The sequence below is a fragment of the Typopeltis vanoorti genome, chromosome 6, assembly GCF_054136105.1.
Source record: "Typopeltis vanoorti isolate ZY-2024b chromosome 6, IOZ_Tvanoo_1.0, whole genome shotgun sequence".
In the NCBI taxonomy this organism is placed as follows: Eukaryota; Metazoa; Arthropoda; class Arachnida; order Uropygi; family Thelyphonidae; genus Typopeltis; species Typopeltis vanoorti.
In genome coordinates this window covers 135,405,304-135,429,238 of record NC_143554.1, presented here as the reverse complement: position 1 = coordinate 135,429,238, position 23,935 = coordinate 135,405,304, and the positions used below count along the sequence as shown (strand labels likewise).

Below are 23,935 nucleotides of genomic sequence, written 5' to 3'. Positions count from 1 at the left end.
AAAGTGTAAAGTGATGTATTAAACCGACCTACTCATCCGACTGCACTTTTAAGAATGACAGCACAATAATATATATATATATAGATAGATAGATAGATAGATATATTATTAATAGTAACCCGCGTTTCCTAACTTAATTCCCGCGTCTAAAGCACACCCCGATGTCCTCCCCCCCGGTTTATATACTTTATAAACCAAAAACAAGGTATATACAAAATTTTTCCACGTTTTTTATTTCTGCCATAATTGCCTTCTGTACTCGCCCATAATGCCCTAAAAAATATATTTATATATATATATATATATATATATATATATATATATATATATATCCCTTTCTTGAGTTATGTTAGCCAATGTTTTAAAATAAGGGACACTCCTAAACAAAAACAGGCTACAATGGCTGTTAATTATATTAATAGTATTTAAGAGGAGTAACATGGGAATTTCTCAGAAACTATACTCAATAATGTATGTAGTACGCTAAGCACCATTTTAAACACACATTTTACGGAGTTGAAAAATTTGGTAAGTGGCTCATTTCTTTTATTTAGTTAAAATTGTAATAGGCTTCTAAGTTGTCGGAAATTGAATTCGGAACTTTTGACAAATATAATTCTTAATTTTTGTCAAATGCATTATACAACGTTAGTGCTATATTAATCTGATCTGTTTATTAAATGCTACGAAAGTGTAAAGCGATGAATGAAACGAACTTCCGACCCCACTTTTAAGAATGACAGTTGGAAGGCAAAGCATGATTATTTGTATGATGACGTCACACGCACGTGATTACTTCTGTCCAATGAGGAATTTGTGCCAATAAATGGAAATATCGATAATATATATAGCACGCCAAGCACCATTTTAAACATATATTTTACGGAGTTGAGAAATTTGGTAAGTGGCTCATTTCTTTTATTTAGTTAAAATTGTAACAGGCTTCTAAGTTGTCGGAAATTGAATTCGGAACTTTTGACAAATATAATTCGTAATTTTTATCAAATGAATTATATAACGTTAGTGCTATTTTAATCTGATCTGTTTATTAAATGCTATTAAAGTGAAATATTACGGAGTTGAGAAATTAGGTCAGTGGCTCATTTCTTTTATTTAATTAAAATTGTAATATGCTTGTAAATTGTCGGAAATGGAATTAAGAACTTTTTACAAATATAATTCATAATTTTTGTAAAACGCATTACATAACGTTAGTGCTATATTAATCTGACCTGTTTATTAAATGCTATGAAAGTGTAAAGTGATGTATCAAACCGACTTGCTCATCCGACTGCACTTTTAATAATGACAGTTGAAGGCAAAGAATGAGTATTTGTATGATGACGTCACACGCACGTGATTACTTCTGTCCAATGAGGAATTTGTGCCAATAAATGGAAATATCGATAATATATATAGCACGCCAAGCACCATTTTAAACATATATTTTACGGAGTTGAGAAATTTGGTAAGTGGCTCATTTCTTTTATTTAGTTAAAATTGTAACAGGCTTCTAAGTTGTCGGAAATTGAATTCGGAACTTTTGACAAATATAATTCGTAATTTTTATCAAATGAATTATATAACGTTAGTGCTATTTTAATCTGATCTGTTTATTAAATGCTATTAAAGTGAAATATTACGGAGTTGAGAAATTAGGTCAGTGGCTCATTTCTTTTATTTAATTAAAATTGTAATATGCTTGTAAATTGTCGGAAATGGAATTAAGAACTTTTTACAAATATAATTCATAATTTTTGTAAAACGCATTACATAACGTTAGTGCTATATTAATCTGACCTGTTTATTAAATGCTATGAAAGTGTAAAGTGATGTATCAAACCGACTTACTCATCCGACTGCACTTTTAATAATGACAGTTGAAGGCAAAGAATGAGTATTTGTATGATGACGTCACACGCACGTGATTACTTCTGTCCAATGAGGAATTTGTGCCAATAAATGGAAATATCGATAATATATATAGCACGCCAAGCACCATTTTAAACACATATTTTACGGAGTTGAGAAATTTGGTAAGTGGCTCATTTCTTTTATTTAGTTAAAATTGTAACAGGCTTCTAAGTTGTCGGAAATTGAATTCGGAACTTTTGACAAATATAATTCGTAATTTTTATCAAATGAATTATATAACGTTAGTGCTATTTTAATCTGATCTGTTTATTAAATGCTATTAAAGTGAAATATTACGGAGTTGAGAAATTAGGTCAGTGGCTCATTTCTTTTATTTAATTAAAATTGTAATATGCTTGTAAATTGTCGGAAATGGAATTAAGAACTTTTTACAAATATAATTCATAATTTTTGTAAAACGCATTACATAACGTTAGTGCTATATTAATCTGACCTGTTTATTAAATGCTATGAAAGTGTAAAGTGATGTATCAAACCGACTTACTCATCCGACTGCACTTTTAATAATGACAGTTGAAGGCAAAGCATGAGTATTTGTATGATGACGTCACACGCACGTGATTACTTCTGTCCAATGAGGAATTTGTGCCAATAAATGGAAATATCGATAATATATATAGCACACCAAGCACCATTTTAAACACATATTTTACGGAGTTGAGAAATTTGGTAAGTGGCTCATTTCTTTTATTTAGTTAAAATTGTAACAGGCTTCTAAGTTGTCGGAACTTTTGACAAATATAATTCGTAATTTTTATCAAATGAATTATATAACGTTAGTGCTATTTTAATCTGATCTGTTTATTAAATGCTATTAAAGTGAAATATTACGGAGTTGAGAAATTAGGTCAGTGGCTCATTTCTTTTATTTAATTAAAATTGTAATATGCTTGTAAATTGTCGGAAATGGAATTAAGAACTTTTTACAAATATAATTCATAATTTTTGTAAAACGCATTACATAACGTTAGTGCTATATTAATCTGACCTGTTTATTAAATGCTATGAAAGTGTAAAGTGATGTATCAAACCGACTTACTCATCCGACTGCACTTTTAATAATGACAGTTGAAGGCAAAGCATGAGTATTTGTATGATGACGTCACACGCACGTGATTACTTCTGTCCAATGAGGAATTTGTGCCAATAAATGGAAATATCGATAATATATATAGCACGCCAAGCACCATTTTAAACACATATTTTACGGAGTTGAGAAATTTGGTAAGTGGCTCATTTCTTTTATTTAGTTAAAATTGTAACAGGCTTCTAAGTTGTCGGAAATTGAATTCGGAACTTTTGACAAATATAATTCGTAATTTTTATCAAATGAATTATATAACGTTAGTGCTATTTTAATCTGATCTGTTTATTAAATGCTATTAAAGTGAAATATTACGGAGTTGAGAAATTAGGTCAGTGGCTCATTTCTTTTATTTAATTAAAATTGTAATATGCTTGTAAATTGTCGGAAATGGAATTAAGAACTTTTTACAAATATAATTCATAATTTTTGTAAAACGCATTACATAACGTTAGTGCTATATTAATCTGACCTGTTTATTAAATGCTATGAAAGTGTAAAGTGATGTATCAAACCGACTTACTCATCCGACTGCACTTTTAATAATGACAGTTGAAGGCAAAGCATGAGTATTTGTATGATGACGTCACACGCACGTGATTACTTCTGTCCAATGAGGAATTTGTGCCAATAAATGGAAATATCGATAATATATATAGCACACCAAGCACCATTTTAAACACATATTTTACGGAGTTGAGAAATTTGGTAAGTGGCTCATTTCTTTTATTTAGTTAAAATTGTAACAGGCTTCTAAGTTGTCGGAACTTTTGACAAATATAATTCGTAATTTTTATCAAATGAATTATATAACGTTAGTGCTATTTTAATCTGATCTGTTTATTAAATGCTATTAAAGTGAAATATTACGGAGTTGAGAAATTAGGTCAGTGGCTCATTTCTTTTATTTAATTAAAATTGTAATATGCTTGTAAATTGTCGGAAATGGAATTAAGAACTTTTTACAAATATAATTCATAATTTTTGTAAAACGCATTACATAACGTTAGTGCTATATTAATCTGACCTGTTTATTAAATGCTATGAAAGTGTAAAGTGATGTATCAAACCGACTTACTCATCCGACTGCACTTTTAATAATGACAGTTGAAGGCAAAGCATGAGTATTTGTATGATGACGTCACACGCACGTGATTACTTCTGTCCAATGAGGAATTTGTGCCAATAAATGGAAATATCGATAATATATATAGCACGCCAAGCACCATTTTAAACACATATTTTACGGAGTTGAGAAATTTGGTAAGTGGCTCATTTCTTTTATTTAGTTAAAATTGTAACAGGCTTCTAAGTTGTCGGAAATTGAATTCGGAACTTTTGACAAATATAATTCGTAATTTTTATCAAATGAATTATATAACGTTAGTGCTATTTTAATCTGATCTGTTTATTAAATGCTATTAAAGTGAAATATTACGGAGTTGAGAAATTAGGTCAGTGGCTCATTTCTTTTATTTAATTAAAATTGTAATATGCTTGTAAATTGTCGGAAATGGAATTAAGAACTTTTTACAAATATAATTCATAATTTTTGTAAAACGCATTACATAACGTTAGTGCTATATTAATCTGACCTGTTTATTAAATGCTATGAAAGTGTAAAGTGATGTATCAAACCGACTTACTCATCCGACTGCACTTTTAATAATGACAGTTGAAGGCAAAGCATGAGTATTTGTATGATGACGTCACACGCACGTGATTACTTCTGTCCAATGAGGAATTTGTGCCAATAAATGGAAATATCGATAATATATATAGCACACCAAGCACCATTTTAAACACATATTTTACGGAGTTGAGAAATTTGGTAAGTGGCTCATTTCTTTTATTTAGTTAAAATTGTAACAGGCTTCTAAGTTGTCGGAACTTTTGACAAATATAATTCGTAATTTTTATCAAATGAATTATATAACGTTAGTGCTATTTTAATCTGATCTGTTTATTAAATGCTATTAAAGTGAAATATTACGGAGTTGAGAAATTAGGTCAGTGGCTCATTTCTTTTATTTAATTAAAATTGTAATATGCTTGTAAATTGTCGGAAATGGAATTAAGAACTTTTTACAAATATAATTCATAATTTTTGTAAAACGCATTACATAACGTTAGTGCTATATTAATCTGACCTGTTTATTAAATGCTATGAAAGTGTAAAGTGATGTATCAAACCGACTTACTCATCCGACTGCACTTTTAATAATGACAGTTGACAATTGACATTTATGTCTTTAGGGGTGAAGCAAGATGCTTTTCATATTCCCCGCTATCTGTTGTGGTTGCAGTGAAGGTAAAATTTATGAGCAGAATGCTCGCCCTGATTGGGCATGGAGATTATGCATCACTAAAGGAGGCCAATATAGCTTTTGGTCTTCTGTATTTGAATATGTCCGTTGGATCGTATGCTGTAGCTTGTTGAACCAAATCGTTGGGATGTGTGGACGTCTTTAGGAAAAACTTGGTGGCTAAGGATCGTAGAAAAGAGAAGATATAGGGAATATTTGTGTCTCTGTGGAGTTGAATGTTTCTAACATACCACGGAGCATTCAAAATCATTCTCAGGCACTTGTTCTGCACTCGCTGTATTTTGATGATGTTAGCATTAGAGGTGTGGCTCCAGGCCGGAGAGGCATAGGTGATTATAGGACGAATCGTCAACTGGTATAGCTGCAATTTGATTCTGTTGCTGAGCTTGCTATTTCTATTAATTAGCGGATAGATCTGTGCTATGACTTTAGATGCCTTTGTGCATGCAGACTTGGTGTGTTGATTGAAAGATAGCTTTTTGTCGAGAATTACACCCAGGTAATTTGTTTCTGACTGCCAGGGAATTTTAATATTGAATAGTAACAAATCTCCTACAGGAGACATTGGCCTTTTTGAGAAAAGAACGGCAGAGCTTTTCTGGGGGTTGACTTCCAATCTCCATTTAGAGAACCAACCCTCCAGCTTTAGAATGTTTTCTTGAAGCTTTCTGGTAATGAAAAGGGGTCTGAGAGATCTGGTTAGTATTGCCGTATCGTCTGCATATAGGGCCAAAATGGAAGTCATCGGATTGTGTGGGATGTCTGACATGTATACAGAGAACAGCAATGGAGCCAGCAGAGATCCCTGCGGCACTCCAGCAAAGATGTGGCGCTGGGAGGATGTAGAACCGTTGATTTTTACTTGCATTGATCTATTTTGAAGATATGAGTGGATTAAATGAACCATTTTAGGTGAGATGCCGGCTGAGATAAGCTTGTGCAGGAGTCCAAAATGCCAGATTTTGTCAAATGCTTTGGATAAGTCTAGGAAAACAGCGCCTGTGCACTGGCGCCAGTTGTAGCTGGTTGTGATGTATTCAACAATTCTGTGGATTTGCTGGGTAGTACTATGGTGTTGCCTAAAACCAAACTGTTCTTTTGGAAGGATGTTTAGGTCATTTATTGAGGTTTGAAGTCGTGAGAGGATGACCTTCTCTGCAACCTTACCCAGATTTGAGATGAGACTGATTGGACGATAATTTTGGGGTAGGTGTGAGTCTTTGCCTGGCTTATGTATGGGAATTACGTCAGCCAGTTTCCAGGTGGAAGGAAAATAGTGAAATCTTAAAATTGCATTTATTATACTGGTCAGGTACACTACTGCCCTCCGGGGCAGAAGTTTAATCACACGATTAGTAATGCCGTCTGGTCCAGGAGCTTTTTTGTTCTTTAAATTTTTAATAATGTCATATATCTCAGCAGGTGATGTTGATGCAATATGGTCAGTGCTGGTGATAGGAAGTTTGAGTGAGTGTCTGACCTTGCTGTGAATCTTATGTATGTGGTCAAAGTCAAGGTTTCCATACGAAGGCCTGCATTGCTCTTCCAAGCTGTGCGCTATAACCTCTGCTTTGTCCACATCTGTGTGAGCAAGGCCCTGATCAGTTAATATTGGGGGAAGGGATCTGCCTTTGTTTTTGGTATTTTTCAGTAGTCCCCAGATGGAGTGATCACTAGGTGAAATGGAGGATAACTTTTCATCCCATACATGGTCTCTGTGAGCTTTCAGTGCATCTCTTACTGCCCCATTTAATCTGTTTAGATTTGTTTTGTCTTGTGGTGCACACGTGTTATGGAATCTCTTTCGAGCTCTGTTTTTATCTCTGATTAAGTTCATGATGTCTTCAGGCAAACGATCTGGCTTGCGGGCAGATTTGTAGGAGGAAGCTACCTTTATAGCAGAATTAATTTGTTGTGTGAGATTTGTAACTGCAGTTTCTACTTCTTCTTTTGTGTGTATGTGAGGAACAGGTCCAATATGATCCTTGAGTGCGGCTGACAGTCTTTCCCATACAATGTAGGAGTGAGAAGGAGGACACAGGAATTCCTGATTTCCCAGATGCAGCAGTATTGGATTGTGATCGGATGATAGTTCATCCATAGAAATGATACTGTACTGAAGTTTAATATCCTGCAGGATAGCTATATCCAGGATATCAGCAGTGCCGAACGTACTGAGATGAGTTGGTTCGGTGGGGCCTGCCACAACAGCGTTGCTTGATCCTAAGTAATTGAAAAGGATGCAACCATTCTTATAATGACAGTTGAAGGCAAAGCATGAGTATTTGTATGATGGCGTCACACGCACGTGATTACTTCTGTCCAATGAGGAATTTGTGCCAATAAATGGAAATATCGATAATATATATAGCACGCCAAGCACCATTTTAAACACATATTTTACGGAGTTGAGAAATTTGGTAAGTGGCTCATTTCTTTTATTTAGTTAAAATTGTAATAGACTTGTAAGTTGTCGGAAATTGAATTCGGAACTTTTGACAAATATAATTCCTAATTTTTCTTAAATACTTTATTTAACTTTAGTGCTATAATAATCTGACCTGTTTATTAAATGCTACGAAAGTGTGAAGTGATGTATCAAACGGAATTACTCATCCGACTGAACTTTTAAGAATGACCGTTGGAAGGCAAAGCATGAGTATTTGTACGATGACGTCACACGCACGTGATTACTTCTGTCCAATGAGGAATTTGTGCCAATAAATGGAAATATCGATAATATATATAGTACGCCAAGCACCATTTTAAACACATATTTTGAGTTGAGAAATTTGGTAAGTGGCTCATTTCTTTTATTTAGTTAAAATTGTAATAGGCTTCTAAGTTGTCGGAAATTGAATTCGGAACTTTTGACAAATATAATTCGTAATTTTTATCAAATGTATTATATAACGTTAGTGCTATATTAATCTAATCTGTTTATTAAATGCTATTAAAGTGTAAAGCGATGTATGGAACCGACTGCACTTTTAAGAACGGCAGTTGAAAGTCCAAGCATGAGTATTTATATGATGACGTCACAAGTATGCAATTAAATTCTGTCCAAAATAAGGAACTTGAAAAAATAAAATATTTGCAATATGTCAAGCTCCAATTAACCACATATTATAGAGATATGTGCAATTTGTTAACTGGTCCATTTCTGTTATTAATTAGAACTTGGAATTTTTGTGTAATGCATTATATGAGGTTAGCACTATATCATCATCAAATTCCTGCCATGTACCTTCAAGGGGTGTACAGGATTACAGGATCTACATGACAAAATAGAAAATGATGGTACAGCACTATATTAATCTGATCTATTTTTTAAAAGCTATCAAAATGTAAGGCCATGTTCGGAACCGACTTATTCACCCAACTGACTTTTAAGAATGACATTTGGGAGGCCAAGACTGAGCTTTTTTTTTTTTTTTTTTGTAATAATTTAGAATTCGTTTTGTGTATTCTGATTTTCTTCATTCTTAGTACTTGTTCTTTCCATTTTGTTCTATGGCAAATAACTGTTTCATTTAGGTAGTTTTTAATTCCAATTTTTTTTTTTCCTGTAAAATCTCTTAATTTCGTCGTTCTGGTATACCTGAGGCATTTTTTCTCTTCCACTTTTTCTTTGCTCCCGCACATTCTTTTGCAGATTTCGTCGTGATGATTTTTTAGGGTTGACGATTCTTTTTCAATTTTCTGATATTCTTTTATATTTATCATTCTTTAATGCTATTGTCGTCCAAAAGTCTAACATTCAAGGATTCAAAATTTCTACTTTCTTTATACTTCTTTGTTTTCCATCTTGCTTCTCATTTTATTTTTCGAATTAAGAGGTAATGGTTTGCTTCTCTTTCAGAGCCTCAGTATACTCTTGTATCTATTATCATTTCTGACATTTTGATATTGCTGATTATGCAATCGACAATGGTTCTTGTGTCTGCTGCTTTCCAGGTGCATCTGTTGATATCTTTATGCTTTTGCAGTTGTTTGTAGAAGTTTCCTGAGTCCTCTTTTCCTTCTTCGGGTGCGTAAGTTCCCGTTACTGTCATATAGCCTCTGTCTATTTTAATTCTTATTTCTATTATTCTGTCACTGTAAAAGTTGTAATGCTTTATATTATTTCTATGATATTCACCTGAAAAGATCATCATACCAGATTTAACTCTCTTCTGCTTTTATCTCAGTATATATAAATATATATATGTGTGTGTCATTTTTAGTTTCGTCTGTTCCTCTGTTTTTTCTGATTCTATAATTACTGCTATATTTCTTTCTTTTAATGCTTTGTCCAGTTCTGATTTTGTGGTGGATATTTCTCACATTCCAGGTAGCTATATATATAATATGTTTATTTCTGCTTTTTCGGTTTCAATAGTTTCTTTCTAGAATTCTTAATCCAAGCCGGCTCGTAACCAAAAAAAAAAAGTCTGTCCATTTACTATCTTCAAGTGCCTTCTTATATAAGGTATGTAAGGATTACAAGTAACCTTTCAATCAGGTTTTACAGAGAGTTGTAAGTAGCCCATTTTTGTTATATAGTTAGAATTGTAATTTGAAATAGAATTCGGAACTTTAAAAAATTTATTTCATTTTTTTTTTTTTTTTTTTTTTTCAAATTGAATTTGGAATTTGTCAAATTCCGAGCTATGTATGATGTGGTCATAAGTAAATTTCCGATGTTTAAATAGACTTACATTTTAAATTCAAACTGAAAAACTGAATTTTAGTCATGTTTCTGAAATAGCTCTGAAAAGTAGATAGTTTTTATTGTTTAACATGAATTGGAATTGTCACATAGTAGAATTCAAATTTTCTTTTATAATTTTAATTCAAGTTGATGAATGAAATATATTTGAAATATCAAAACTTGTTAGTATATAAAGGAGCTTTTTTGCTGAACTAATTTTACTTGATTATGAACTCTTCAACCATGAGTCAGTTTTTATTTTCGAGCTTAAGTGCAAATATCTCGATTGTTGGAATCACTGTTGAATTAGGATCGCCAATCTGTTTATGGGAAATGGTGTATTCATCAATTAAAAGACTTCTCTATCCGTTCTTTCCACACATAAATTCAATTTTCAGGAGTTTAGCGAAAGAAACAGTGACAACCGCGAGTGCAATTGTTCAAGATGTTATAAGTGGTGTTCCGTTCCGAGAAGCTGCAGCAATGGAAATTCGACAAGGCTTGCTTAATCTTCTTAATAAGTGGATTTCTGGCCTGCTTCTTTTTTTATAATCCTTGCATTCGGCAGCCTCCCTTGATAAAATCATTTTTAACTAATCATGTATTCCTTTATGAATGTACCCATAGTAACATGAATAATAAAGTTTCGTAAAAACTACAATTCTCATGTTATCTCTCTTTTTTTTGTCAAATGCATTTTGATGTTAGTACTATATCAATCTGATCCATTTATTATAATCTATGAAAGTGTAAAGCGATGTACGGAACCCGAATTATTCATCCGACTGCACTTTTAAGAATGACAGTTGGAATGCCAAGCGAGTATGTATGTGATGACGTCACAAGTACGCAATTAAATTCTGTCCAAAATGAAGAACTTGAACAGGTATATAAGGATGCCAAGCACCATTTTATCCACATTACAGAGATATATTCGATTTCTAGGTCGCTTCTGTTGGAAATGACTGCTTTAATTAACATCTTTAGTGGAATGGTTTATAAGTATATTTTTTCCTAAAGAGAATCTTAGAACATTACTTGTCTTTCGCGTGCAAAACAAATGTAGCCAACGTATTTCCAACGAAATGTCGAAAGTATCTTACACCAAATAATGTCTTCCTTACTGAGTGAACTCAGAAGGTGATTCTTCCCCCGATTTTGAGACCTACACTATCATAAAACATGTCTGATATCGAGATAGGGTATTTCTGGAGATTTCCTGCTTATGTCATTTCTAATTATTGCAGTAACGATTAATTTCGTGTAGCTCCGCTGTTGAACTGTCCAAATTGCAGGACTGATACTGTTTGATGCCTAAGATTCTGCACCAGAAATCACTTCGGCCATGTGACTATTCTGCAAATCAAATGAATAAATAATTTTGTAAGATGCATTTGTTATATCTTTTAGTTGCATTCTATTCGATGCAGTCATAAAGAGGTTCATTGGATTACATGTTTTCTAAATCCTTCTACTTCATCAGATAATTCAGTCAAATTATTTATAATACTTCCAATTATATGGAATTATAATAGGCATTTAAATATTTTCACATCTTTCCATCCGAAGGGCATTTTCGATACAGAAATAGGATGTGTATGCGTTGAGAAAGCAAAGCATGGATTTCAGTATTCAAACTTCAAAGTTTGGGACGCTGGTTTTTAATATTAAAAATTTTAGCGCCATATAGAAATATATTTTAACATTGAACTCATCTATACGGACTGCATTGAATTTAACTCCAGTGTTGAGTAAATTAGCGAGTAGTACTGGCTAGTATACTCAACGTTGGGTATACTAGCCAGTACTACTCGCTATTCAGGGCAGCCCTAATGGACGAGCGGCCACTGATTTTGAAGTCTTTAAGCTTCTTGGTTGAGACAGTTAAATTACAATACAGTTGCAAAGAAATCAAACATTCGAAACTCAGTGATTTTAGAAAAGTAAATATTTAGCTATATATTATATTATTAAATGTAATTAAAATTATAAATTAATAAACATTAAATTAAATATTATTTAGCAAAAATGCATGCATTTTTTAATTAATTTTCATATCCCTTAACTGAAACATTCTCTCTCTTGCTCTTCCAAGAGTAAGAATATGGCAGTTAAATGAAAACTCAGTGACTAAAAATTTTAAGTTAAAAGGAAAACTGTGAAATACATTTACTTATATGTCGTTCAACGTACAAGCAAACAATTATAAAGGGAAAATAATAATACCAATAAGAATAGCAGATGCACTTATAATGATGAAACCTGGACACGAGCAATTTGACATAACTGGTTCTCCCAAAGACGTAGAAAAGAATTAGCGACTCAAAGGAAACATTTTGGAATGTCTGTTAGCATTTACAAAGGAAATTGTCCAGGAATATAGTAACGGATTGGGCATTTTTTGGAGCAGGTAATATTTTTAATTTAACATCAATCACTCAATTATTATTCTTATTTTAATTTTCTGTAACAGTGTGGCTATGATTATTCTTTAATGTGAAGAAAGCTGTATAAATATCCAAAGTGGAAGAGTCAGCGTAGGGGAGAAAAGGTCGTTCATATATTAACGTTGTCTAAGAAATTCAGTCAAATAAATAAATAATGTTATATTAACAAATGGTATTCGGTCTTAGGATTAACGTAAAATAGCACGTATAAGCCTAACGAGAAATTTCCAAATCGCATAATAGGGATCTCCTCTCCAAAGGGACATTCATTTTGCGTCATGAATATGACGCAATATGAATGTAAGAGACTCCCATCCAATTAGCAATTTGTCATCCGAAGGAAAAATTTATAAATGAACTAAAACGATATCAGCGAGCGAATAACGAATTAGACTGTCTAATATTGTCCAAAATTTAGTTTATGTAAACATGCAAACAAACTGTTGATGATACTTGTCACATATCTTCATTTCAGAGAGTTTTGGTGTGAAAGAAGATGATATTTACTTAATTACAGCACTTAAAAGTATTAGAATTCTAATGAGGTGATTCATATCTAAATAAACGCACTGTACTTAAAAATAAAATATCTACCGATATTTAACATATGTAATATAGAGTGTATTTTAATACACCATTATTTCTAATGTATAATACTTATACATTAGAAATAACGAGTTATTTCTAATGAGAATTATATTTTTGTGGAATATATAACGTAACCATTGTTGGCTCCCTGTGTGGTAGCCAGGATAAGAATAGCTCCACTGCAGCCCATGCATGTCGTACGAGGCAACTAAAATGGGTACCCAGGGAGGCTAATAGATGGCAATGTTGTTGCCAATGAAGTTCTAACTGAGGCTTGGCTATTGCTGTTATCCTCTTGATATTAGTTTTAGAGTTCTGCATTCGAGAGAAGGTAATGAGCTGCTTTTTCTTCTGATTTGAGAGAATACATTCTCTAACGCATCCTGTGAAAACCTGCTACCCATAATGAATTGCAGTCCTTCAAAGCAATCTTTTGACACATTCATTAGAGAAAGGGAGGACAATATCAAACCAAAAACAGATGGAAAGAATACTGTGAGGAACTGTACAGCAGAGCGGATAAAGAAAATGTATAGCTCTCCCACCAGGAAAATTTTGATTTGGAACCTCCTCCACTTAGGCATGAAGCTGAAAGAGCAGTTAAGCAGCTCAACAGCAATAAGGCCCCAAGTGCAGATGAAATCCCAGCAGAGTTAATAATTAAGGCAACAGGGGACGGAGCGATAAGAGTGTTTCATAGATTGATTACAAGAATATCGGAGACAGGATCATGGCCTAGAGACTGGAAGAAGTCAGTTTTCATACCACTACCTAAGAAAGGTGATATAAAGGCATGCAAGAATTATAGAACTATTAGTTTGATATCTCATGCAAGCAAAATTGTATTGAAGATCATGCTAAACAGGATTGAGGCCAAAGTTGAGGCAGAGATGCCCAAGGAACAAGCTGGTTTTAGGAAAGGTAAGGACACCAGAGATCAGATCCTTTGCCTTAGATAGATCATAGAAAAATATAAAGAATTCAGACTCCCTCTGGTAATGTGTTTCTTAGACTACTCTAAAGCTTTTGACTGTGTTGATCATGTGAAACTGGGAAGTAATGAAAAGAATGGGTTTTCCTCAACACTATCAGGTTGATAGCCAACTTGTATAAGGGGCAACAAGCTACAGTAAGAACAGGTGTTGGATTGTCTGACTGGCTTCAAGTTGGAAAAAGAGTTAGGCAAGGATGTTTACTTTCTCCTCACTTGTTTAGTACAATGTGGAGGACATCGTGCATGAAGCATTGGATGAGTTCAGGACAGGAATTAGGATAGGAGGTAGATTGATCAGTAATCTGAGGTATGCTGATGATACAGTACTCCTTTGTAATGACATGGAAGAACTAGGACTAATTCTTGACTAAGTTAACAAGATCAGTAATAACAGAGGATTTCAACTCAATCCTAGTAAGACAAAGATTATGGTTCTCAAAGGAAATACAAGCAGAGAAGCTCTTCAGAAACAAGTGTACCTTAATGGAGAAAGAATTGAGGAAGTCAGCAAGTTTGAGTATCTGGAATTCATTATTAATGTGAAGAATTGCTGTTCAGAAGACGTCAGAAAAAGCTTCGGAAAGGCTAAAACAACAGTCAGAGACCTGTCTAAAATCTGGAAGGATGGATTTAACTCCTTGGAAACAAAGCTGAGGATTTTGGATGCAATTGTTTTTCCAACAGCGGCTAATGGATGTGAGACTCGGAACCTAAAGAAGTCAGATAAGAAACGGATATCTGCTTTTGAGATGTGGTGTTACGGAAGGCTGTTGAGGATATCATATACCGAAAGGCATACAAATGAATGGGTGTTAAAAAAGTTCAGCAGAACTTTAAAGCTTCTTAAGGATATTGACAGAAGGAAGTTAAAATATTTTGGACACATAGAGACGATGAAAGGGGGAGGCTTCTCAGAACAGTAATGGAAAGTAAAGTTCCTGGAAAAAGAGGCAGGGGTAGTCCATCAATGAGATGGATGGATGGCGTGTGTGGAGTGACTGATCAGAGAGTTGAGGCTGCTAGAAAAGCAAACAACAGGACTACATATCAAGGCCTGGTGTGGCACATCACCGAGCATCAGATGACCATACAGCATCTGAGATGTCCAGTGAAGTGAAGAAGCAAATAAGCAAGACGGTGTAACACTAATATAACAGTGCTCTGTCATGTTAGAGCATTATAAATAAATAAATAAATAAAGTTCTTAAAATAAAATCGTTTCATTTCAATGAATTAAAGAAAGGACCATCAAATCCCCGCCCGCTATGAGTACCAGTGGTGGATTTATGGTATTAAAGGGAGGTAGCATTTCAATCTGTGGCCAAGTGGGTTCTTGACACTCCTTTTACCTGTTTTAGGATAGTTAACTATAATATATATATTTTGCTGGTAGACACTTGTGTGTGTGTGTGTGTGTGTGAGTGGGATTTGGGACACCTGAGCAATCTCTGTCTGTGTCTTTACACATTTTTCACTCATTGTTGTCATGGCAAAACCTCTGAATGAGGCCATATAACAACTGGCCAGGAAAAGTTAAGCGCTTTGATACATCCGCTCCTCAGCAGTCACAGAAGACAAAATGGATGACATAAGTGACGACCTCATTCCTCAGACGCAATCAGACTTTGCACACTCTCCAAATCTAAAGATGCTACATCCCAAGACAGCAAATATCAGACCTTGGAAACACAGAATTCCAAATGGTCAAAAAGAAGACAAAAATCTCTACCAACACCGAAGAACCCAAAACAACAGGGATAGAAGCACCCAATATACCTAAAGAAAGGGTACCACTAGTCATCTTAAAAGATAAAGAAAAATGGATTCCTCTCTCATCAGCCCTCAGGGAACAAAACATCACATTCTCATGGGCCAAAAACTATGATGGAGTTAAAATTCAACCTGCTTCAGTCATGGATTATAGAAAAATGACCAGATTTATGGACAACGGAAATCTCCCAAACTACACCTTCAGTTTACCCAGCGAAAAGTACTTAAAGGTGGTTCTTTGTGGAGTTGCTGAAGGTATCACTGCAGAAGATGTGACTACTGACCTCTCCAGACAGGGTCTGTCCCCAGTTAAAGTGAGCAGGATGCTCAGGTCAGATAAAAGACCAATGCCTTTGATGCTGGTAGAAATCAGCAATACACAAAAGCAAATCTATGAACTGACAGTAGTATGCGGACTCAAAATATCAACTGAGCTGCTCAGGAAGAGAGCTTCAGCAGGACAGTGTCATAGGTGCCAAAGGTTCAGACACGCCCAAAAATTATGTAAGGCAGCCTACAGGTGCTTAAAGTGTAGCAAGGGGCACCAGACCATCACCTGCACCAAGCCACGCTCTACTCCTGCCTGCTGCATTAACTGCAGAGGATCTGACCCTGCCAACTACAAGGGATGCCTTTTCAATTCAAAAAATCTAGGGTCAACAAAAGTCAATCTTGCTCCTCCTCGTAACGACACTACCAGCAACCAAGTAGGTCATCTCCCAGTCCGAAACACCTCACCTTCAACCACACAGGAAGGAACACGAACCACGACCAAAACATATGCCGAGGCTGCGTGAACTAAGTTTCCTACATCTCTTCAGCTAGAAAGTTCCAACCTAACATCACTTTTAACAGCCTTGCTTGCCACCATGCTGCAGTAATTCAGCAAGACAAACCTCTCACCATCTTCCAGAAAGAGATTTCTACAGCACTCAAACCATTATAACAGCTATCTGTCATGAGTAAAAGGTACAAGCCTGGGTCACTCATGATTGTGGCATGGAATACAAACGGATTGATAAACAAGGTCTTGGAACTTCAAGAATTTGCGACTCCTCTCAGTACTGAAGTACTGATATCATCTTAATTGGTGAAACACACCTAAGGCCAGCTAATAATCCTAAAATCCGTGGATACACTATGTACAGAAATGATAGAATTGGCGCAAAGGGTGGAGACACAGCCATATATATATATATTAAAAGTTGCCTGAACCACAATACAACAGTCAACCCCCCAAACACAATATATAAGGTCGCTTAAGGAGCAAAGCTAGATAACTGGATGGCGACCTCCACATAACTTTTCAAGGAATGAGAAGTGACTTGGGCTTCGAGCTAATGCCCAGTTCTCACTGCTTCTTGGTGCTCCCACTAATAAGCATCGATCTAGATACGGAAAGAATTACAATAGTCTTACTATTTGGATTTATCCGACAAAACTGTATACCTAGCCCCGTTGGTTTCTTCAGGGATCTTGGCCGGACAGTGAAAAGTTACCTACTAGAACAAACTCCAATTGGATATCAACAGAAGTCCAAATAGGCGCTAGCAATGCGAAAAAAATATGAATAGAAAAAACGCCACAGAAGAATTGGAGAAGTACAAAGTTGACACCAAAAAAATGAAACTGAAAATAATCTAAATTAAAGACCACGAGAGAGCGACGGTTGCCTGTATTCTCGTGATTTGTAAGTCCGCATATCGTCGGTAGTAATGACTGAAATGCGTCTGCCTGTTGGTTTCCAAATTTTAACGAATTTCACCTGCATTCTTTGCTGAATAAAAAAAGCGTTGGAAATTTATTGTTTAGACTACAAAGTATGATATTTTCTTAAATTTACGCCGTTGTAAGGAAGAAGATTTCATTCACAATAAAGCACTAAATTGAATTTAATTTGGAAAGGAGTTTGGTTTTCTCATGGATGAAAAAGGAAAGATGACTCTTATAAAAGAAATATTGTGATACTTAGTATTTCTAGCCTGTTTTTCCTCATTCTTTTATTATTTCCAAAGCATCTCGGAGGGATTTTCTGATCTTCAAATAATCAACTAACCAGATATTTTCCGTAAATGAAAGCAAAATTCTCCGCAAATTGCTAAAAACTAAAATAATATACAGATAATAGAGAACGTTGTTCACAAATTGCCTTGTGCAAACTAACAAACTGAAAGTGCCGTGAGTATCTCGACTGTAGTCAGATGTGGATGACGTGGATAATAATGTGTAAAATTCTCTAGTTCTAAAACCGCAGGTATCTGAGGTAATCTTCTAAGAACTGACTATCAAATTTTCTGGAATATGTTAGTTCTTTCATTTTATTTTCTACCAAATAATCAAAGTTATTACATTGGATTTGAAATGAACTACTGGTTAAGAGATTATCTGATTTTGTAGAAGGCTTAAAACGTGGTTTGTAAATCAGATCAATGGAAAACAATGGAAAAGCTGGAATGAAATATTATTCTCACGAATCCAGACCATAAAGAAAGCACTTTCATCCACTTGTATTCCAACACTTAGAGATTACTTCTGAGTTCCTTATTACAATGGTAGGAAATGATTTATTATTTTTTATATAGACAATATTAAAGATCCAACATTATTTCAAAGCCGAATGTGAGTAGAAACTTCAGAAGCATCGAATTTTTGAACAAAAAATATAAATGATTAAAATGCATTTATTTTGGAAAGGAGTTGGTATAAGATTTTCTCAGGAATAAGGGAAGAGAAAGGAGATTCTTATAAAAGAAACATTGAGATATTGATAATTATTATTCTTATTTTCAGTGCCCCATAATTTATTAGTTAATTGTGTTATTTAATTTAGTGTTCTATTTTCATTCTGAAGCTGACAATATACTTTGTATCATGTATTATATTATGGTGAGAATATAACGTTGATCAGGTGTGACGAAGAAATGATATTAGCAGAGAGACTCCAGTTTTATTCTTAGCAAGAATGGATGCAGAATGTGAATAACTTATTAACAATGATAAAGCATATGATTACCTCGAAATGGCGGCACAGTAGAGTGTGGAGATGCACGGATTATGTCTCATGAGGTCCTTCCCTGAAGATTGGGACCTTCTGGAAAAAAAGATCGCAAAACAGACCAAGTAGCCTAATAAAGTGAAAAGTTTGTTCAAGTTCTTTTATAGAAATGGGCCTTATTGAGATTACGTGAACTGAATTAATGAGAATGTAAGTAATTATTTTGAAACATCTTATAGGTTATTCTGGCAATTTCTCAAGGTTGAATATAATTTCATGGAAAATAAATTAAAAAAAAAACATTGTGCGTTATGTAACACGTGCTATAATAGATTTTTTTTATATTTTTTACCAGTGACATGTGACTTAGGAAAAGATGGCCACATTAATAAATGAACTTTATCAATTCGAGTGTAATCAATACTGGTTTTTTCTGAATCACTTAGTACTGAAGTAAGGTTTAAAGACATGCAAGCTTAAACTCATATCATACCTGATGTAGTTATAGTTATAAAGGTTAGATTGATTTAAATTACGATCGAAGCCACTAAAGTTATGAGACCTGTTATTATGTCTGTTAATTGAGTGCACTAATCCCAGATGTTAATCGATAGTTTCTAGAAAGGAAAACCTGCTAACTTCTCTAAGATCGGCTAAACTCACATTCAGCATTTATAATGAATGGGAATTCATTATAAAGGATTTTTAAGTCGTAGATGGCATTTGAACCCAAACAATTCCTGATTAAAGACATTGTCAATACCAAATGAACTGCGTAAACGCTGAAAATAATGAAATGCATAAAGTATAAACGAAGTTCAAGCTACCTATTAAGCATTTCTCTTTACAAATCAAACTGGGTTGCTTGTTTGGTAATGAAAATGCCCTTTAGTTAGAAATGCCTAAGTTTAAATCCCTCTGGAAGACAAAGAACATTTCAAGGTTTTCCTTTCCTTCCTCAACTTCAGATAAATTAGCCGGTTTAGTCTAGAAGTTCCAGAGTTTTGCTCTTAAAAAACTCGGGAGGTTCATCCCTCAAAGCGGACAAACTAGTAGAAGAACACACGCACTTTACAAACAAAGTTAGTTGATCTTGCAGACTTAGATGCTTTGACCTTAATTTCAAAACAATAACTGACCTTCAGTGACCCAAGAGTGGGTCACTGGAGAGTGGGATACACTAGTACTGTGTTGTATGCATAATGGACGGAAATAACTGCCAGTAATGATGCCAGTCCGAAATCAACTTTTAATAAATTACTTCGATGTTAAATTTAAGGGTGTGCTGCTGTGTTTTATCTTCCATCTTGAATTTTTGTTCCACTTTTCCCCAAAGTCATTTGTTTTCAATTAAATAAAAACAAAACGAATTATTACAGCATCTATTTTGAAGGCGAATGGAATATGATAGTTATAATTGTTTTTCTTTTGCAGTTATTTCTGTAGAATGTCTCACCTGAATATTATGTTTAAACTTAAATATTAACAGAAAACAAGCTTCACTGAGGATTTTGAGCAAGTGAAGGAATTAAACACCTCAATGTGGATTCTACAACCTCTAGTCTGAGTTTCTTATGCCACTGAAACAAAAATGCATATCGATGATGTTCAATCTCACGATCCAAAGAGCAGATGGTCTGCAATTTGAAGCAGTAGTCACCGAAGACCTCTTTTAAATTGCAGAACGTGCTTTACGCAAGAGAATTACATTCAACAGCACTAAGTCTAAAGCATGTTTTGCATTGGTGATTCAATACAACCGATTATGCGCTTCCTTAACTGGAAATTCAGTTAATAGCCAGTGAGAACTGAAAATTAACTGAAATTTAAACCCAGCCAAGGTGGAGGAGTCAAGAAAGGATACTGTTGAAGCCTTGACGGTCCCAAGCCTGGAGAAATAGGGAGGGTTAGCGAGGGGGCCAACCACCCCTCCTGTAAAAAGCCTCTGGTTACGAAACAGGCACCAAGCCTCGGAACTCGGACGCTTTTGCGACGATGATTACTAATCGTTTTGGAACCTGGAATATACGCTGTTTGATGAAAGAAGGTCTCTTTTTAATGTGACGAATGCCTTACGACAGTATAAAATTGGGCTTTGTGCTGTACATGAGGCACTTTGGCCGGACCATGGCTCGACTCGTCATTAGGGGTACACGCTATTCTACAGTGGTGACGACAGATCCTCTCAACTGCGGTTTTAGTTAGTGATAAATTTCTGTGTAATATTTTAGATTTTAAACCTATGAACATTCGATTGTGCACTATTACAGTTAAGGTACGTTTTCAAAATGTGTCTATTGTGAATTGTTATGCGCCTACTGATGAAAGATCGGAGGAAGTCAAATATTGTTTCTACGAAGTGCTTGAGCGCACTTGTTAATCTGCCGTCTTATGACGTCAAGCTAGTGGTGGGAGATTTCAATGCGAAGCTGGGGAGAGAGCGTGCGTAGCATCCTTTCTTGGGAAGTGAGAGTCTACACGAGGAGTGCCACGATAATGGGACCCAACTTGTGAGTTTCGCCTCAGCCACGGGATGCTTTGTAAAGGGCACTATGTTCGCACACAAAGACGTCCACAAGCAGACCTGGAGATCACCGGATGGTAGCACAGCTAACCAAATAGATCATGTAGTAGTGTATCGGCGTCACCACAGCTCCATGTCGGACGTGAGGAGTTTTAGAGTAGCAGACGGAGATAGCGACCACTACCTGGTAGCCTACGATTTCAGGCACAGAATTGCGGTCCATAAGCCTTCGCGTCCTACCACACGACCTGTATGGGATCTGGACAAGTTGAAAACAGCGGAAGGCTGGCAGGCTTTCCAGTTAGAGCTGCAGAACCGCTTTGAGGAGCTACAGGAGGAGGAGGGTGATCCGGATAGGATGTGGGACGATATCAAAAATACCGTCTGCTGCCTCGAGGACTGTGGGAAAGAGAAAGAGAACAAGAAGAAAGGCATGGTTTAATAGACAATGTGAAGAAGCTATAGCGAAACGAAGGGAAGCACTATTGAACTGCTTAGCGGACAGCAGGAAGAAGGCTGCATATGGTGAGAAGAGTGGCAAATATATGTCTACGCAGGGAAAAGCGGAAATATTTTAATGAGAAGGTGGCCACGTAGAGAGTAATAGGGTGGCGAATAATGGGCGGGAAATGTACCGGACGATTAAAGCCATGCGAGGTGCGGCAACCATAAGAGATGAGAGTGGAAATCTTCTAACAAACTCAAAAGACGCTCTCGCTCAGTGGCTTAGATATTTTGAGAACTAGCTGAACATCAATGCTGGAATGTCAATATGAGAATCATACTACTTACCAAACTGCTGAACCATATATTGAAGAACCGACGTTTAGTGAGATCTGTTCACATGCGAAAAATAATAAGGCTCCAGGAGTGGACTGCATTCTGGCAGAGCTTCTGGAAAATGGCGGGGATGTTCTGCTAGAGCAGCTGCTCTGGTAGGAAGAACGTTTGCTGGACGAATGGAAGGAGGCGCTGATCACCCCTGTATATAAGAAAGGAGATAAGTCTCAGTGCAGCAACTATAGGGCCATCTCACTGCTGACGACTGGCTACAAGGTGCTGTCTAACAACGTGCTAATGCGCCTCACACCATACGCAGAAGTGTGCCTTGGTGATTACCAGATGCGTTTTAGGAGGAACTGTTCTACAATAGACCAACTCTTCGTGCTGCGCCAAGTTTTTGAAAAGTGCTGGGAATATAACCGGGAAGACCATAATATTTTCATAGACTTTTCTAAAGCCTATGGTTGAATTATACGTCCAAAAATGTGGCAGGTGTTAGAAGAGCTGGGAATTCTCGGAAAAATGGTGCAGATGTGTGTAGCTGGTTCGAGAGCAAGAGTGAAGGCAGAAGGTGACTTGTCGGACCTGTTTCAAGTACAGACCGGTGTGAAGCAAGGTGCTGAGCTTTCTCCGATCCTCTTCAATCTAATGCTTGAAAAAGTAATTAGAAACATACAGCAAGTGGCGGGTGGAGTCGACGTGGGTATGTAGGTCAGGATTCTTGGCTACACAGAAGACCTGAACGTCATGGCGCACCAACGGGACGATGCAGTGGCAGTGGATCATCCCAGTGTCACTGCATCTGGGACGATCTTTTCACATTTACGGGTGAAAGCCGCGAATGTGGCCTACTACCAAGTGAGTCCCCTTTTCGCTTCGCATTTACTGTCTTGGACTACAAAGGTGGGACTATACAAGACTTTGATCAGATCTATTCTCCTCTATGGTGCCGAAGCGTGAACTCTCACGGTGAGGCAAGCCGATCACCTGAGAGCATTCGAGAACAAGATGCTACGACGTATCTATGGAGGGGTCATGGCAAACGGAGTTTGGAGGAGGCGGTCTAACGCTGCCATACACGCTTTGTACAACTTGAGCTGCAAGCCCAGCGTCTTCAGTGGCTGGGGCACCTGTACCGTATGGGCCCCCGAAAGGACTGTGAGACAAGTGTGGGAGGCCCGACCACGATCAGGGAGTCTGAGAAGGAGATGGGCGGATCAGGAGGAGGAGGATCTGCAGGCTGTCGAGCTGGAGACTGGAACGTGGCAGATAGTCGCAGAGGACTGTGCCCAGTGGCTTCACTGGTGCTTGTGGCCAAAAGTCCCCCCTGGCTGACAGCGCCTAGATAAATCAAGTAAGTGCAGCTAGTGAGAAAAAATACCTTGCAATAATAATTGGCAGCAATTCATCTTCAAAAGCATGCAGATAATAAGCCTATGACTGATGAGACCAAATAACTCACCCTCACTCAAAAAGCTGTGAAAAACGTTCTTGGCATCCTAGACGGGATTGGAGTCCAGATCTGAGATGGCTCGTATTTCGCTATTAAAGTTTCTTTAAAAAAGATAATCTTTCAAAGTTTAATAACAAAAATAATAATAATTTTAAACTTTAGTTTTCACATTCTAAATCTAATATCATGTAAAAACTTGCTCTTATGTTGAAAAGTAATCATTTCAAGAAATTAGCATCAATAGAGTGCTAACTTTTGTCAATATTACCTTCTACCTGGAAAAATACCTTACCCCCAGGTATAATCGCATAATTGGTCTCAACAAGTGTGTACTAATCATTT

General features: G+C 36.0%; 1 protein-coding gene across 1 annotated transcript; it reads left to right on the top strand.

The window, feature by feature from the left end:
• The first annotated feature begins 21,385 nt into the window (after positions 1-21,385).
• LOC150105968 (protein CFDP2-like) lies at positions 21,386-21,799 on the top strand. Its single transcript, XM_090394602.1, has one exon. It carries the CDS (start codon positions 21,386-21,388, stop codon positions 21,797-21,799), a length of 414 nt encoding a protein of 137 aa, XP_090250728.1.
• Positions 21,800-23,935: the final 2,136 nt, after the last annotated feature.